We start from the raw sequence: 17051 nt of genomic DNA, 5'->3' as shown, positions 1-17051 counted from the left end.
AAATCATCCCACTGAGACCTCAGCCCCTCTAGCTTTTGGGCACTGCCCTCCCCTTCAGCTGCCAGCACGACCTGACTTTCAGGATTTGACCAGCGCCTGCTGAAAAGTGATGTCCCAGCCCCCAAGCCGCCCCCAGGAGCCGGCCTCTCCTCACAGCACCTCTCAGCAGGTGAAAATTCGTGAACGGAGAGGAGTCCTGTCTCCTCCCTCCAGCCCACAGGCTCTCACGTCTGTTTTCTCCTCTTGGGCCCCTGTACAGGTGAAGGGTGGATTCCAGCCAAAATTGAGAGCTGACTTAGAAGGAACCGCTGCCTCCAGGCCACCTCTGGCCCTGCCCCTCAGGGGCTCTGGAAGGAAACCAGGCTGGGCTGCCATCACTCGCAGCCACTTAGAACAAAGCCAGCTCTGGAGCTGAAAACAGAAGCTGAGTCCACTGCACTGGCCTGCACAGCCTCATGGGCTCAGCTAGGCCTGCTGCAATGGCTGCATTAGAGGAAGAAGATTCTGGAGTCAGTCAGCAGCCAAGTGAGAAAAGAGAACAGAGTGGGACCAGTTTGGCCTAAACTCCAGCCAAAGGAGAACCCACCAGGAGAGAGGTCTCGAGCGTACGTGAGAATGAATCTCTGATGGCAATATTCAGGGTCTGAATGGGGTGCTTCGTGGGTGCTCGGTTCAATTTCATTTGCAATTTTCAAATTTTTGAAACCAGTGGAACTGGTTTTTCCAATTATTCTACATATGTAGAAACCACACATGTAACACGGATGAAAGCCAAGCTGCTCCTGGCTGAGGCTGTGCATGGGGAGAAGAGTCACCCAGATCCCTCCCACGGGTTCCCACAGGAGACCCGCGGGCACTCTCGGAACACTCTGAGGGCAGGGGGACAACGGCGTGATCATGAAGGTCTCCTTCCAGGTTGAGGTGCTAAGCATCTCTGCTGCCACGCTGCTGCTCAAACCCCAACAATGCTGAGAAGCCGTGTTGGCCTGAACCAGGGCAGTACCAGTGCAAGTGCTTAAAAGCCGTCAGATTCGAAACGGAACCTGAAGGTAGAGAAGCTAGGATCTGCTGTCAGAATAGATGTGGATTATGACAAGAGGCACCCCCAGGTATTTGACCTTGAAATGGAGCAGGACCCTATGGCCTTTGCCCTACAATGTCCTCAGCCTGCCTTTTGTCTTCAGCCAAAGAATGAGTTTAATCAGAGCAGTGAGAAAATGAAGAAACAAGGGAATAGAGTCAAAGGCGACCAAAAAATAAAGTAGTCATTAAGCGTAGTCAAGGACCTTTAGTTCCTTCTCAAGGGCTAAAGATAATATTCTGAGTCATAGCCTGTGAGCTGTCTTAGAGATGTTGAAGCCTCCACCTGGGGGAAGAAGTTAACTTCATGATGACCAGACTCTAGCCATGACATAAGCTGCTATAATTTCGAGAACTGGCCTCATGGAAATGGGAACTGACCCTGGAACTGAAGACTGCTGCTGCTGCTAAGTCGCTTCAGTCGTGTCTGACTCTGTGTGATCCCATAGACGGCAGCCCACCAGGCTCCCCCATCCCTGGGATTCTCCAGGCAAGAACACTGGAGTGGGTGGCCATTTCCTTCTCCAGCGCATGAAAGTGAAAAGTGAAAGTGAAGTCGCTCAGTCGTGTCTGACTCTTAGCGACCCCATGGACTGCAGCCCACCAGGCTCCTCTGTCCCTGGGATTCTCCAGGCAAGAGGACTGGAGTGGGGTGCACTGCCTTCTCCAGGAACGGAAGACTAACTGTACTTAAAACAACCAAGATGGTGCTGGCCAGTTCACTGATGACCAATTTCAAGATGACTGTCAGAGATGACTGTGCTGTTTTTGTATGTAACCCCCTCCCTCAGTCTATAAAAGCTCTTGCCTGCAGGTGGGGTGGGGGAAGACAGTCGGCCTTCGGACAGGCCCCTCACCTCCCACCTCCAACCCTGGCTGCCAGCATCAAAAATAAAGCCAACTTTCCTTTCCACCCATCTGGCCTCTTTACTGACTTCTGAGAGGTGAGCAGCTGGACCTCCCTTTCGGCTACAACCTGAACAAGTGGAACGGCAGAGTCACCACCATCTGCAATAAGACGACCAGAGGGAAAGGCAGGATCAGGTGGAGAGACCAGGAACTCAGTTTTGGATGACAGGCGATGCCTAGTAATACCCAAGTGCAGCTTTTGACTGGAAGGGTAGATATACAGAGACTGGGGCTCAGGGGAGAAATCTCATCTGGAGAAATAAATGTGCACCTTCAGGATACTGATGGCATGATACTAAACTAGATCATCAGAGGAATGGTTAGAGATGAGAAGACTATACACAGACTGAGCCGAGACAATTCCCACTCCAACTGAGTTGGTCAGAAATGCCAGCCAATGTTTAGATGTCAAAGAGCCAAGAGGGGATCAATGCCCTTGGGTAGCTGAGAAGGCTTGGGGGTCTAGCTGCCACTGTGATGCAGAGCATGCAGACCACATGTGGGAAGTAGGTAAGTGTAGAGGTGGAACTTCTTACCTAAACGGGTGCATTTGCTCAATAAACAAGAAGCAAGGCCAACAGGTGAGAGTGACGGGGGAGATGGTGCTAAAGGTTTGGAGAAAGGGAAGCATAAAACATGTGTATTCTTTCTTCCCCATGCTGCTGGGAGGCACCAGTTCCCAGGACGGAGCACCACACAGCCCCAGGTTCTGGGGGAAATGGCTTCCCTAACTTTTAAAGGCCTAGCTTTGCACTTTTTAGCAGGGCAAACCATTCCAGTCTGGGTGTCTGCACCTGTAGTGCCTGACAACCTTAAAGAATGCTCTCGAGAAGCCAAGGAATAACTCCTAAAGTAGCACAGAATCAGCCAACATCGCAGCCAAGCTCCAAGCACTTTACACACATTTTTCTTTGGTTTTCCAGCTACCTGTAGGAGGGGACAAAGACTGCTTTTACTATTTCCTGTATGAGAGCTGGGAGCAACTTCACAGGACTGGTTAGCCCAAGCTCACAGCACTAGTAGGTTTTGCAGCCAGTACTGACTCCTCAATCTGCAGTCTCTTTCATCTGCCCCACGTGCAGCAGTTTAATAAAGCATTTCCACGCATATACAATCTCACTGGGGCTTCCCAACACACACACACACTCTCTCTCTCTGTCTCTGCCTCGGTGTGCGAGGCAGAGTGCACCGCCAGCTCCGCATTAAGGTTGAAAGACCTGGGGCTCAAAGTCACAGAGCCGAGGTCGGGTCGAGGTCTTCTGACTGGAACAGGCTGGTGCGTGCTCAGCAACCAAGGGGCTACCACTCCCGGGTCCTGCGACCCGTGGAAGGGCCGGGCGGGCACGCCAAGCGTCCTTGGAGCCGCGCTCCCGAGGAAACGAACTTCTGGGACGCCGAGACGCGGCTGTGGAAGCCGACGGAGGAGAGGCATGGCAGGGGCTGCGTCTGAGGCAGAGAGGAAGCCCCCCTCTTACCTACACACACACACACACACGCACACACACACACACACACACTCTCTCTCTCTCTCTCTCTCTCTCTCTCTCTCACTTCGGGGCCGGTCCGCTCACTCACTCACTCACACACACACACACACACACACACACACACACACACACTCTCTCTCTCTCTCTCTCTCTCTCTCTCTCACTTCGGGGCCGGTCCGCTCACTCACTCACTCACTCACACACACACACACACACACACACACACACTCTCTCTCTCTCTCTCACTTCGGGGCCGGTCCGCTCACTCACTCACACACACACACACACACACACACACACACACACACACACACTCTCTCTCTCTCTCTCTCTCTCTCTCTCTCACTTCGGGGCCGGTCCGCTCGCTCACTCTCTCACACACACACACACACACACACACACACACACTCACTCACTCACTCACTCACTCACTCACTCTCTCTCTCTCTCTCACTTCGGGGCCGATCACTCAGCGCCCACCTCAGCCAGGGTCTCCCGAAGCAGGAGCTCCTCAGAGCCCGGGGGCCGGCACGCCCGCCTTCAGCTGCGTTTCTAAGGCAGCGTGTGGGGGCTCTGGAGCGGGCTCCACTCGCCCCTCCGCGGAAAGGGCAGAAGGCAGAGAGACCGCGGCGCCGCCTCACCTTCTGGATCTTGCCCAGGAAGAGGTCCTTGGCGAAAGCTCGGCTCGGCGGACTGGTGAGCAGCGGGCGCCGGCTCACGGTGAAGGCCGCTGGGGCGCGGCAGAAGCGCGCCGCCACCGAGCACAAGAAAAGCCCACAGCCGCTCATGCTGCCCGCTGAGACGCTCTTGCCTCTGCTGCTGCCTCCCCGGCGCCTCAATCACTGCCCGCCGACCTCGCGCCGCCGATGACGCCATCCGCCCGCGCCGCCCCCCACCCGGCCGCCAATGCGCCTGCGCGGCCTTGGGCTCGGGCCCCGGACGGCTCGCTGATTGGACGGCGGCGCCGGCGGGGGGCGGGGCACCGCAGTCAAACACCCGCGGTCTTTGCCAAACTTGGTCAGTCACCGGCTGGGGCTGCAGGGACCAAGTGAGACTGAAGAGTGGGGGACGGGGCCTTCCCTGGTGGTCTCGTGGTTAAGACTCTTCCTGCCAACGCAGAGGATCTGCGTTAATAGATCTTGGTCCGGGGACGATCCCCCCGCCCCACATGCCTCGGGGCCACTAAGGCACAGCTGAGCCAGAACTACAGAAGCCCCTGCGCACGGCGCCCAGTGCTCCGCCACAAGGGAGGCCCCGCACCGAGAAGGCCCTGCTCTCCCCAGCTAGAGAAGGTTTTCAGGAAACAACAGAGGCTCAGCACAGCCAAACAAATAAATAACATAAAAATAAATATGAAGCAATGTTAAATAGAAATAAATTTAAACCTATTTTAAAAGCGGAGATGGGGGAAATTCACGGTATTGGTTATCTCTGAAGGGCGTGCACATACGGTTACAGTCCTTGTTTTAAGTCAATGGTCTGTTCACGAGGATTCCTTTGGTTTTGCTTCACAGCTTACGTGTATGTCACACATTTGGGAGACGAAGGAAAAGGAAAGGGGTATTGCACCAGAAAGAAGCCTGGATAAGACCCTGTAGTTGCTACATCCCTGGAAAACGCCAGCCTGAAGGTGGGCGAGGGACAGGACAGGGAGGAGGGGCACCCCCCACACACCCAGAAATGCCCTAAAGGCCTTTCTCATATTGGAAATGCTTTCTGCCTCCATCAGAACTCAAAGAATAAGGAGCAGTGCTTTCATCTTAACGTGCTGTGCCTGGCCTAGTAAAAGATGGACTTGTTTGGATAAACATTTGATGATGAAGCCACAATCCTTGGGAGGGACTCGAACCCACTGTCATTTAAACTGAAACCACACAACTGGTGTCAGGACTTACTGAAGCTCGGGTTCACAGAAAGAAGTCTGGTCACAGAAAGAAGTCTGGTCACAGAAAGAAATCAACGAGAGGCAAAGTGATAGGCAAAGAGTGAGTCTGTTAGCATAGGACATTTGTGAGAGATACAAGCGGACTGGCAAGGGAACACAGCCCCAAGAAACAAGAGGGCTACCTCTTTATCATCTAAGAAAAAGTGGGGAGGGAAGACAACCTTCCTCCTCATTCTTGGGCAGCTATCAAGGCTTAGCATCATTAGTTCCTCCTTAGAGTCTACGTGGTCTAACCGGGGCTGTCCTGGCACTATTTAAATCATATTTATCTTAGCAAAAAATGTGGTAACATAGTCTAAAACGTGGCAATTCATCTCAGGTCTCAGCAGAATGTCCCCTTTCATCTAGTTTCTTTCCCCTTTCACCTGTATTTCTGTCTCGGCTGAATGCAAAAATGCTACTCTTAAAGGAACATTAACTCTAACTCTTCATGGAACAAGATTCAGATCCTGTATCTTTTGTCTTGTGTTTTAACTCTCAGGGTGTGTGGCTTGAATGTGCCTGGTGCTTGGATGCACCAGATCGTCCTCCAAAGTAGTGTAGATTTTTGTTAGGTTACTGGATTCTTTTCTTGAGTGGTTATTAGCTTATAACAGTCTCCCAAACTCCCTTAAAATTCTCTGTCTTTAATCCTCTAGTGAGATTTCTAAACTGACTATCCTTCTCTATCCTTATCAGTGACAGACCATCAGGGGGAAAAAAAAAGAGTTCAAAAACATTCTTGGTTGCAAAATACCTGTCCTTGCAGGCAACTTCTGCAATGTGTCATCTATTTTTGTCTTTAACTTGTGAAGCCTTGTCAGTTGGTTTCTTCATAGTGGTCAATATTTGCCAATGTCAGCACTCAGCTTCTCAAGAAGGCATTTGGTAGTGACGGCCTGTGAACACCTCTGCAGAAGTGGCACTGCTTCCTTTTAACTTTGAGCTGGTGAACATTTGGGCCCCCCCAAAAAAGTAGTCTAATCAATCAAGTTATCCAATAATTTATCTGGATCCTCCCTGAATTAACCAAGTGAGAAATTCAGTTTCCAAAATAAAAATTAGGAAAAAATTAAGGCATAATTTCTACGTACTCTAATAGCATGTACAGGGGAAAACGTTTTGGAGCACCACTACTTTGCCAGTGTCTAAATTCAGTTTCCCCATCTGTAAAAATGAATATCATGTCACTTACCTCACAGGATTCTCATGAGGATTAGCTAAATCCATATGATAGCATCTACCACAGTAAATGATCATTGTTTTTCTTATAATAATACAAAAATTAACAACTGGGCACACACTCAAGTATTCCCTCTTATACTTGAGTATTAGCCTTTGAGAAATAGGATGTCATTCATAAACAGTTTGCTTTAGACATAGAATTTCCACAGTTCACATTTAAAACACCCACCATGGACGTACCTCTCCGATCATGTCATAACTGGTTCCCGTACATGACGTATCAGCAAACCACCCGGAGTGGCTGTGGAGTGGGTCTGAGCACACCAGGGTGCTTGTTTCTGGACCTCTGCACATTGTCTGAGTAGGAGACTAGTCCCTCCCTTCTCAGCATGAAAGCCACACAATGGGAAGCACGTGGAGAAATTTACTACCACGGAACAGGAGGGCAAGAGGTGGCCTTGGCTCCTGCCCCAAGGCTGCAAGGGCAATAGTCAAGCATGGGAAAAAGAGAGTCCAGTGAAGGTTCCTGCCCTCAGGGTCCTAATGATGGGCTACAGGTGAGTCCTGCACGGGTATCGCCAGTGCCATTTCCTGCTGAGAGAAGCTGGCTGACGCCTTGCTGTCCTGACGTCAAAAGTCTGCACGAAGAGAGGTGTCCTTCAGAGTCCTCTGTCTCACAGGTTATGTCGTCCCTGGTACTTCCTTCCCTTTCAGATGTGTATCTGTCCCCTTTATCATGGGAACATGGAAGTCACTGGCTTGTTGAAAGCCACAAAGGTGATGAGGTGTTGTTGGTTGAATTGTGTCCCCCCCACCCCACAAGATTCATTACTTGACATCCTAACCCCAGAACCTGACAACGTGACCTTCCCTGAAAAGAGTGTTTCCTATGGCATTCCACTGCAGCTGTGTAATGAGCTAAGTTAGGAAGAGGTCACAGTGGGGTGGGGTGGATCCCTACTCCAACATGACCAGTGCCCTTGTAAGCAGGAGAAATGTGGACACAGACATGTACCCAGGGGGATGGTGTGTGTGTGGAGGTGAAAACGGAGCTCAAGATAATGCTGCTGCAAGCCAAGGAAGGCTGAGAGGGCCAGCCAACCCCAGAAGCTGAGAGCAAGGCCTGGATCGGTTTCTCAGCCCTCATGAGGAACCAGTCCTGCCAACACAGTGACCTTGGACTTTTAGCCCCCACAAGTGTGAGCCGATTGATCATCTAAGCTCCTCAGTCTGTGGTTCTTTGTTAGAGCGGCCTGCCAGACTCAGACAGGAGGATGTGTGGCTCTGGGCACACAGAACTGAATAGGGCCCAAAAGTGACGCCAGGGCTGGGCAGTCTCAGAGCCAATACACCCTGAGCTCCGGCTGTGGTCTGGAATCCGTATGACTTCCTTCCGGTTTTTAAAGACTGGAATTGAAGAATGAGCGGTCATTCTCTGCTGCCTCCTCTTCTACTGGCTGGAGACAGAGGAATCTGCCCTCAGTTGGCAGGACAAGGCAGGAGGAGCCTAGCTCTTCCAATATTGGTCTTTTCCTCCAAAAGAGGAAGGCCAGCCACAGAGGAGGCTGTGGGGCTGCAGCCCTTGGAGCTGCAGAAGAGCCGGCACAGCCGAGCACCCACGCGCACGCCGGCAAACTCGGTGGGCAAGGAGGGGTCGCTCGCTTTGTCCTCTTTGTTCTCTCTCACTTCTGCTGCTGGCTGATCCGAAATCGGACGAAATCATTCTGACGGAGGTCGGAAGCCCCGTCACGCCTTGCTCTCCCTCTCTGCCTCTGCCAGCTGCTCCGTGGGCAGGGGACAACACCCTGAGGTCCAGGTTGCACCAAGCATGGCCCTTGGTACCCGGGTGCCCAGTTCTCAGGCATTCTGCTCCATCCTTCCTACGCACGATCGTCAGTCTGAATGTTTTGGACTGACTCGTGTCTGAGTCCTTCTGCCTGGTTACGTGTCTTCACCAATCCTCTTCCTCCCCTTCCTCCTCCACCAGGCAAGTCACGGCCTACTCCAGAATCTGTTTCAACACCTATCAAATGATGAAATCAACACAAATATTGATTCCTATGCAAATTTAGTGGGCTAATGTTTAATTCTCCTCCCACTCCACACACTGTAAATTTCAGGGTCTGGGAGAGGGGGTAAAAAAAAACACTCTAGGCTTCCTCGGTGGCTGAGGGTGTGAAGAATCCGCCTGCAAGGCACTCCAGTACTCTTGCCTGGGAAATCCCACGGACAGAGGAGCCTGGTGGGCTACAGTCCATGGGGTCGCAAAAGAGTTGGACACACCCTAGCCACTAAAGAACAACAAGAAGATCTAAAAATAGAGGCTCTTCAGTTTAAACTTGGTCGCAGTGATAACAGCCTTTCAAAATCTCAGGAGAGTTGAAACAGTAACAGCATTAACAAAGACAAAAACAACACAGCTTTGATTTTTCCTTATGTTTCAAAAGTCAAAATAGCCTAAGATCCAACCAAGCCTGTATTGCCCCACTATTATGCTATGAAACGCATGTTAAAATAATACAAATGCTCTGTTGAAACCACCAGAATTTGCAAAGCAACTGCTGTAATGTAAGAGCCGAATAAACTTATTAACTCACCGGGGTCTTACCTGTTTGCACAAAGGCCAGCAGAGCCTGAAATCTTATCTGAAGATGGCCAGGTGGCAAAGCCAGCATCTTTAATGCGTGGGAAACACCCTAGAAGAAGATGCAATGCCAGTTCTTGCAAAAGGGACTTATTGCAGACTATTCCTCTTGCAACTTGAACAAATAACTCCCAGGAAACATACTTAGGGAAGCACAGTCCAACACCCTAACACCTGCAGGAGCGGAATCCTAGCCCATCACGAGATCCGGCAGGGTCATTGTCAGGAAGGGCTGCAGTCAGCCTCTGGCCAGAAAACCCTGGGGGCTCTAGCAAAGGCTTCAGGCATCAGCAGTAACATTTCTTTGAAATCAACAACAACATTTTTTGGTAATCGTTCAAGCCAGCGACTGTGAGACTGCAAACTGGATAATGGAGCATGATGGGGGGACGTGAGGGTGCGGAAATTCATCTTAAAGGTTTACCCACTGAGCTGGGGAGGTAGAGACAGCTCAGGCCCCAAGTCAGTCCCTGCATTTCAAAGAGCTTTCAATGCTCATTCAGCAGGAGCTGATGAAGAATAAGCTTGGCTCGCCATTAAAGCTCGATATAAACACGCAGCAGTGCTTGCTTGGGCAGCACATATACTAAAATTGGAACGCCTAGCAGGCTACACTGTGACTTCCCAGGTAGAGATGATCAGTTGTGTTCTCTGCATCCCTTCCGTATTTCTACACTGCCTGCCTCCGAGAAGGGCCTGGCCTGTAGATTCACACACGGTCCTGAGAATGAAGTGCACAAAATCCTCTCTGTTGTAAATGCCAATTACAGGACCATAGACAGTCGGCATTAAGTCAAAAATTACTAATTGATGTGTCTGTTCTCTTTTAAGGAAAAATTGCTCCTCTTAATTGCTTCATAGAACTTGGCGTTCACTTGAATTCATTTTTTCCCCAGTTGTAACTTGTAGGAGAAATAACCAAATGGAACTCACCTAAGGACCTCATTTTGTACTTTTCCCTGTGTGTGCGGGCGCAGTCCTGTCCAACTCTTTGCAACCCCATGGACTGAAGCCCACCAGGCTCCTCTGTCCATGGAATTCTCCAGGCAAGAACACTGGAGTGGGTTGCCATTTCCTTCTCCAGGGGAATCTTCCCCACCCAGGGATCGAACCTGTGTCTCCCGCATTGGCATTGTAGATTTACCACTGAGCCACCGGAGAAGCATTTTCCCCTGTAATGTACTGTAATTAATAGTTTTTGTTTTTTCTTTTTCTCCTGAAGACCCAATATTCTCATTGACTCACCCAATATTCTCCAGACTGTAGTAAATGCCCAGCACTGCCCTACAAATAGCTCCCCTTCTGGGTGCTGACCGCAGTGGGTTTTCAGGTCTTCTAGTCCAGATCTGGGGTCTGGACTCTAGGTCACAAGAAAAGGATCATTTGGGGTGCCATTTACTAAGATGTACTCCCTAGAATGAAGGATGGTCCCCAAACGTGGATGAGTAAGGACTTCCCTGACTTGGATGCAAAGTCCACTTAAGTGTGTGAATCCAGCTTGTGAGATAGAGCAGCCTTTGGTCACCAACACGTCTTCTGTGGATAGAAGAATGTTTCAGGGAATAAATGCTCACCATACATTCTAGTTGTACTATGTTAGCTCCTCATGGGTGTTAAAGGTAATGAGCTTAGCTTGATTTCCAGACCCGCAAGTTGGGTTTCAAAAAGCAAAGTGAGAAGGAAGACCGTGGGGTAAAGGATGGCTTTCAGACCCAAAGCTGATGCCAAGGTATTTCTCCTTTAAAACCTTTCCCTGGTTATGGCTTTGACGGCCAGTAAGACTACAGGCTCTAAAGGAATACTATTGTGACCGAGAAGGACCCTATGGGGTCCGTGCAGTCCATGAGGCGGGTGGGGAGCGTCACAAAGAGTCAGACACCACCGAGTGACCGAGCAACCACAAAAAGGACCCTATGGGGTCTTTCTAGCACAGGACTCTCCCCCCACATCCTCCGCCTGCCTTTTGTCTGTAGACAAACCTTAGTCAAAGAATACATTTAATCAGAAAATGAGAAATTGAAGCAAGAAAGGAAGACAGTCAAGCAAGACAAAATAATAATAGTTTAGCCATTAAACAAAGCCAAGGACCTTTAGTTCCTCCTCCAAGGCTATAGAGGGGCTTCCCTGATGGCTCAGCAGGTGAAGAATCTTCCTGCAGCGCAGGAGATGCAGGAGACACTCGTTTGATCCCTGGGTCGGGAAGATGCCCTGGAGGAGGAAATGGCAACCCACTCCAGTGTTCTTGCCTGGAGGATCCCGTGGACAGAGGAGCCTGGCGGGCTACAGTCCATGGGGTGGCAGAGAGTCAGACACGACTGAGCACATGGCAAGGGCAATAGATGATTTTCTTTCTTTTTTTCGCAATAGATGATTTTCTGAGCCATGCTCTTTGAGCCTTTCTGCAGATCCTGAAACCCCCAGCAGGTGGGAGAATTTAACTGCCTGCTGCCCACAAGCACGCAGACCGCAGACCGGCTGGAACCAGAAGGCTGATAATGCTAAATCCCGATGACCTCACCCCCAACCAATCAGAAGAATGTCCACAAGCTGACTGCACACCCCACAACCCCCCTCCCTTACCCTGTCTTTATAAACCTTTTCCTGAAAGCCTTGTGGGAGTTCAGGCCTTTTAGGCACTGGCTACCTGGACTCCTTGCTTGGCACCTGCAATAAATGCTGCGTTTCCCTATAATGAGTCGTCATCATTACTGTCTTCAGCCTCAAGGGGCAGCCCTTCTGGGGCTCCAAAGGTGCCCATTCAGTGGCATTTCATCGAATCATTAGAGGTGACAGCCACTGCGTGCCTGGACCTCTAGCACCCCTTTTCCCATGGGAGGCACTCAAGTCCAGGGCTCCCCACAACCAGCTCCCGATTCCCATCATCATTGTGGGGCTATTTTCTGGTACCTCTACCAGCGCCCGTTTTGCATCCATCAGAGTCCAGGGGTCAGAAACCTCAGGGTCATTTGACCAGGGGAGGTTTAATACGAAAGCGTCTGCCTGCAATGCAGGAGACCTGGGTTTGATCCCTGGGTCGGGAAGATGCTCTGGAGAAGGAAATGGCAACCCACTCCGGTATTCTTGCCTGGAGAACCCCATGGACAGAGAAACCTGGTGGGCTACAGTCCAGAGGGTTGCAAAGAGTTGGACACGACTGAGCAACTTCACTTCACTTCAGTACTAAGGCCACATACTGTCACCCTGCTTATTTAACTTGTATACAGAGTTCATCATGCGAAATGCCAGGCTGGATGAAGCATAAACTGGAGTCAAGATTGCTGGGAGAAATATCAGCAACCTCAGATATGCAGATGACACTACTCTAAAGACAGCAAGTGAAGAGGAACTAGAGAGCCTCTTGATAAAGGTGAAAGAGGGGAGTGAAAACTCAGCATTCAAACATTCAAAAAACTAAGGTCACGGCATCCCGTCCCAACACTTCATGGCAAACAGACGGGGAAAAAATGGAAACACTGACAGGTTTTATTTTCTGGGGCCCCAAAATCAATGCAGACAGTGACTGCAGACACAAAATCAAGACACTTGCTCCTTGGAAGGAAAGCTATGACAAATCCAGACAGCATATTAAAAAGCAGAGACATTACTTTGCTGACAAAGGTCCATACAGTCAAAGTTACGGTTTTCCAGTGGTCATGTATGGATGCGAGAGTTGGACCATAAAGGAGGCCAAGTGCCAAAGAAATGATGCTTTTGAACTGTGGTGCTGGAGAAGACTCCTGAGAGTCCCTTGGACTGCAAGGAGATCCAACCAGTCCATCCCAAAGGAGATCAGTCCTGGGTGTTCACTGGAAGGACTGATGCTGAAGCTGAAGTTCCAATCCTTTGTCCACCTAATGCAAAGAGCTGACTCATTGGGAAAAACCCTGATGCTGGGAAAGAGTGAGGGTAAGAGGAGAAGGGGACGACAGAGGATGAGATGGTTGGATGTCATCACCGACTCAATGGACATAAGTTTGAGCAAACTCAGGGACATAGTGAAGGACAAGGAAGCCCGGTGTGCTGCAGTCCATGGGGTCACAAAGAGTTGGACTGAGTGACTGACCACACTACTATATATAAAGTAGATAATCAACAAGGACCTACTGTCAGCACAGGAGCTGATTATTCTGTAATAACCTGTATGGGAAAAGAATCTGAATCAGGTTGTTGTACACTCAAAACAAACACAACAATGAAAACCAACTATGCGTGCGTGCTTAGTCGTGTCCAACTCTTTGTGACCCCGTGGACTGTACCCCGCCAGGCTCCTCTGTCCATGGGATTCTCCAGGCAAGAGCACTGGAGTGGATTGCCATTTCCTCCTCCTGGGGATCTTCCCACCTTAGGAATTAAACCTGCGTCTCCTGCATTGCAAGTGGATTCTTTATCTGCTGAGCCACTGGGGAAGCCATACTCCAACTAAAAAATATTAAAAACAGAAAAAAAAAAAACCACCACTACAGGAGAACACAATCCGAAGTTGGTAGAATCTGGGGGCGTTGAGGGCCAACTATAAATCATGGCTGGATTAACCCCCATATTGTATAACTGACAACTGTATGTTCGTTTATATTTAATGCATCGTTAGATGCTTCCTATTGTTTTATTCATACTTTTGTTTTGGTTGTCTGTGGTTTTGTATTTATGCAACTTCTACCAGGTTTAGAAAACACTGCTATAGTCATGTCATAAAAAAAATTTCTAAGTTTTCCTTCCATTGCTGTGATCTTAAGCAGTGTGAGTAACATTGAAATTATCTGAAATTTGAAGGTTTGGAAGAATTTCTCTAAGAAAGCAGTTGGACCTGGCAGTGGATTATTTTTTTTTTCCTCTAATTGTCTTATGGGAATTTGTGTTTAAAATCTCTGTCTCTCCAGGGGTCAGTTTTGCCTCATTATCAGTTTTATCTAGGTTTTTTCAAATTTATTTCCACGGAGTTGTTCCAGGGAGCATGGCTTTCAATTTCTTCCTTCATTGCAAGAGTTTCTTCCCTCTTGGCACATCTTATTCAGTGTGTTTTCCTTTCTTTTCACGTTGATTTGGTTAGTTAAAGGTCCGTCAACTTTGATTCTCTGACAGCACCTTGTTCGAACAGGGCCCTCATCTTAGCTGCCCCTTCCTGTCCTTGGTCACCAGGCCTTCAGGAAACCTGCCTTTTTTAAGGCGCCCCCCTCTCCTCTGGAAGCAGGGTCTCTGCTGCTGCTCTGAGGGTGGTCTGCCCTCACAGGTGGGACCCGAGTTGACGTCACGCTGCCTCTGTTCTGGGGTCCAGGCAGCTCTGCTTGTCCAAGATGTTCACGCCCCCACTGACCACTCCCTGCAATCTGTGATGTTTGCTCTTTCCTGGTTACGCTGTGGGTCTGGGCTAGAGAGGTTTCATATGTTCTTTTCCTGACCTGTCCTCAGGATGTGAGAAGGGATTCCAATTCCGGTGGCCTCCATGACCCTCTGGCGTTTTTTATCATGAATGTTTTCTTTCCTATTAGCCCCACAGCTGGTGACGCCTCCAGAGCCGTGGTCTCCACCTTTCGGGTTTAAGTGGGGCTTCTCCTGTACGGGACACTGGCCACGTTGTGGAGGTATACGGGAGTGTGGTCAGGAGAACAAGAAAGTCTGGGAAACTCGGCACGACTATCTTTCAGAGATTCACAGCACACGTCACTTAAACCCCTGAAAGTCTTGAAGGGTCAGAATTTGGAGTAGAAATGAGCTCCTTCACGACACACCTGCCCACAGCCGGCCCCGCTTTCTTGCAGACCCACTCTGTGCTGGAAGGTGGGGTGCGTTCCCGAGGCAGGTGAGTGCTGAATTGACTACACCTGACTGGGGACACCTCAGGGGGATGCACGGCCACCCTGGGCCATGAGAGTGGTCTCACTGTCCATCCCAGGAACTCTGCCCTAAAGTCAGAGTCGGGCACCCCACTCCCCCAGGGCCCCCACTTCTTACTGGAGCCACCACATCTCAGAAGCAGTACAGTTTCCACCCATCTGTTCCTTATTCACCAAGACAACACTACCTGATGGCAAGCCCATCAGGGGCCATCCATGTGACGGGCTGGCATGTAAATACCATAGAGCATTGCATCTTCTATAACATCAGGATATGTTAGGGGAAAAAAGGAAAGACAACTGGCACATACACAGCTCTGAACTGCACGCTGTGGTACACGACGGAGCTCCACCGCTACGGACGTCTGGGAAGCTCAGCACAGACTACCTCTGAGAGATTCACAACACAACGTCATCCTTCTAAGAGGCTCTGCAGGGCTGACGGTTTAACTCTGTCTGATCCAGCGTCTCCTAGATGGTTTCCATGGTGCAACTCTTTCTTCACAAGGGGCACTGAGCAACACTTGCAGACTGTTTGGGGCACGCCTCAAAGGTCTGGGCCAGGGAGCCAAGAAATGTGCCCAAAGAACAGGGCAGAAGGCGGGAGACCAAGCCCTCAGTCCTAACTGCTGTGGGGGGCGGGATCGAGAGTGAGTTCTCCCCATGCTTGTTATGAGTCTGTGCTTCCCAAGTGCTCCAAATATTAAACCATATTTGATGAAGTTAAAACACAATGAGTGAAAGCCTCCAGCCCTCACCCAGACTATTCCTTGAATTAACAAGGGAGCGCAGGACCCAGCCGCTTCCCTAGGTCTCTGACGTTGCCGTGAACCACCGACGCGCATGGTGCATTAAGCTTCCTTCTCTGGGCGTTGATACTCTTGGGTCATCCAACAAACATCTACAAAAGCCCTGCTTTGTGCCACGTGTGGTTGGGATCACAGCTGTGCAAGGACCTGACCCTGTTGCACTTAGAGCAACCAGTGATCACACCCCTGAATAGACAATGATGCAAATGCACCACAGAGCAGGTAGTGGCTGAAACCGGCTACAGGGAATAGACGCTAACTCAACAAAGGCGCGAGCATCCTCCTACGTTTGGGGAACGGCAGGGGTCACGCTCGCACAGGCCCTGAGACAAGGGGAAGACGGCTTCCCTGGGCATCTGAAGGGCTAGCGCTGCTGGAGTGAAAGGGGACGGCGGGGGTGAAGGGGGGAGGGCCGGGGGACAGACACGCAGTCCGTGTCCAGGAGCTTCTGCAGGTTTGTTTTTAATCCTGAGGCCAGCAGGAAGTCTTTGACGTGACTTCAAGCAGGCAGCACCTTTAGAAGACCCCTCTGGTGGCAGTGGAGAGGAGTTGAGGGGCCCACCGTGGCGGCCAGGAGCCCAGGTACCGGGCTCTAGTCCGGGGAACAAGCCTGAGGGCACGTGAGCCTCGAAGAGGCACGGGGAGACGTAAGAACTGAGGGAGGTCAAAGTCATGAAGGCACAGACTTGGAAAGTCAGGATGAGGACGGGCGTCCAGAGCGCTTCCTAGCTCTAATCTGCGCCCCTCGAGGTGATGCTGTTCACCAACGGGGTGGGGGGCCCGGGGGGCCCAGCTCTGTCTGCGATCATGGATTTGGCCCTGGACAAAGAGTTTGAGGTGCTACTTACTGGAGGACCCCAGGGAGGTGGGTGTTGAGAGGAGAGGTCTGGGCTGGAGACTCGAATCCAGGGATTTCTCCAGGAAAACGGAGGGCGGGCTGTGTGCCGAGAGGAGGAAGGGAGACGGCTTTCTGTGACCCCGAGGCCAGCACTCAAGGCTCCGGGGAGGGGTGTCGGCCAGCAGAGGAGACAGAGGAGGCGTCCCCGCACCGCCCCCCCATCACTCCCGAGATGAAGGCGAGAATAGGACCAAGGATGCCACGTGTTCCACCATGGGGCATGTGAACAGTGTTGAAAGCTGCCAAGAGATCCGGCAAGACGCGAGGTACGGGACACGGCCAGT

General features: G+C 50.7%; 1 protein-coding gene across 2 annotated transcripts in view; it reads right to left on the bottom strand.

Moving 5' to 3' along the window:
* Positions 1–4364, bottom strand: part of ACAD9 (acyl-CoA dehydrogenase family member 9) — a 48783-nt gene extending 44419 nt beyond the window's left edge. The window contains exon 1 of one of the 2 annotated variants that reach the window (XM_043886235.1): positions 4118–4364. In XM_043886235.1, the coding sequence (XP_043742170.1) occupies positions 4118–4352 (235 nt within the window). In that variant the 5' untranslated portion in view covers positions 4353–4364. The remainder of the gene's footprint in view (positions 1–4117) is intronic. The other variant, XM_043886234.1, reaches the window with a different exon arrangement.
* Positions 4365–17051: the final 12687 nt, after the last annotated feature.

The sequence above is a fragment of the Cervus elaphus genome, chromosome 24, assembly GCF_910594005.1.
Source record: "Cervus elaphus chromosome 24, mCerEla1.1, whole genome shotgun sequence".
Lineage (NCBI taxonomy): Eukaryota > Metazoa > Chordata > Mammalia > Artiodactyla > Cervidae > Cervus > Cervus elaphus.
Note: the sequence above shows the minus strand (reverse complement) of the source record. Positions and strands in the feature narration are given on the sequence as shown.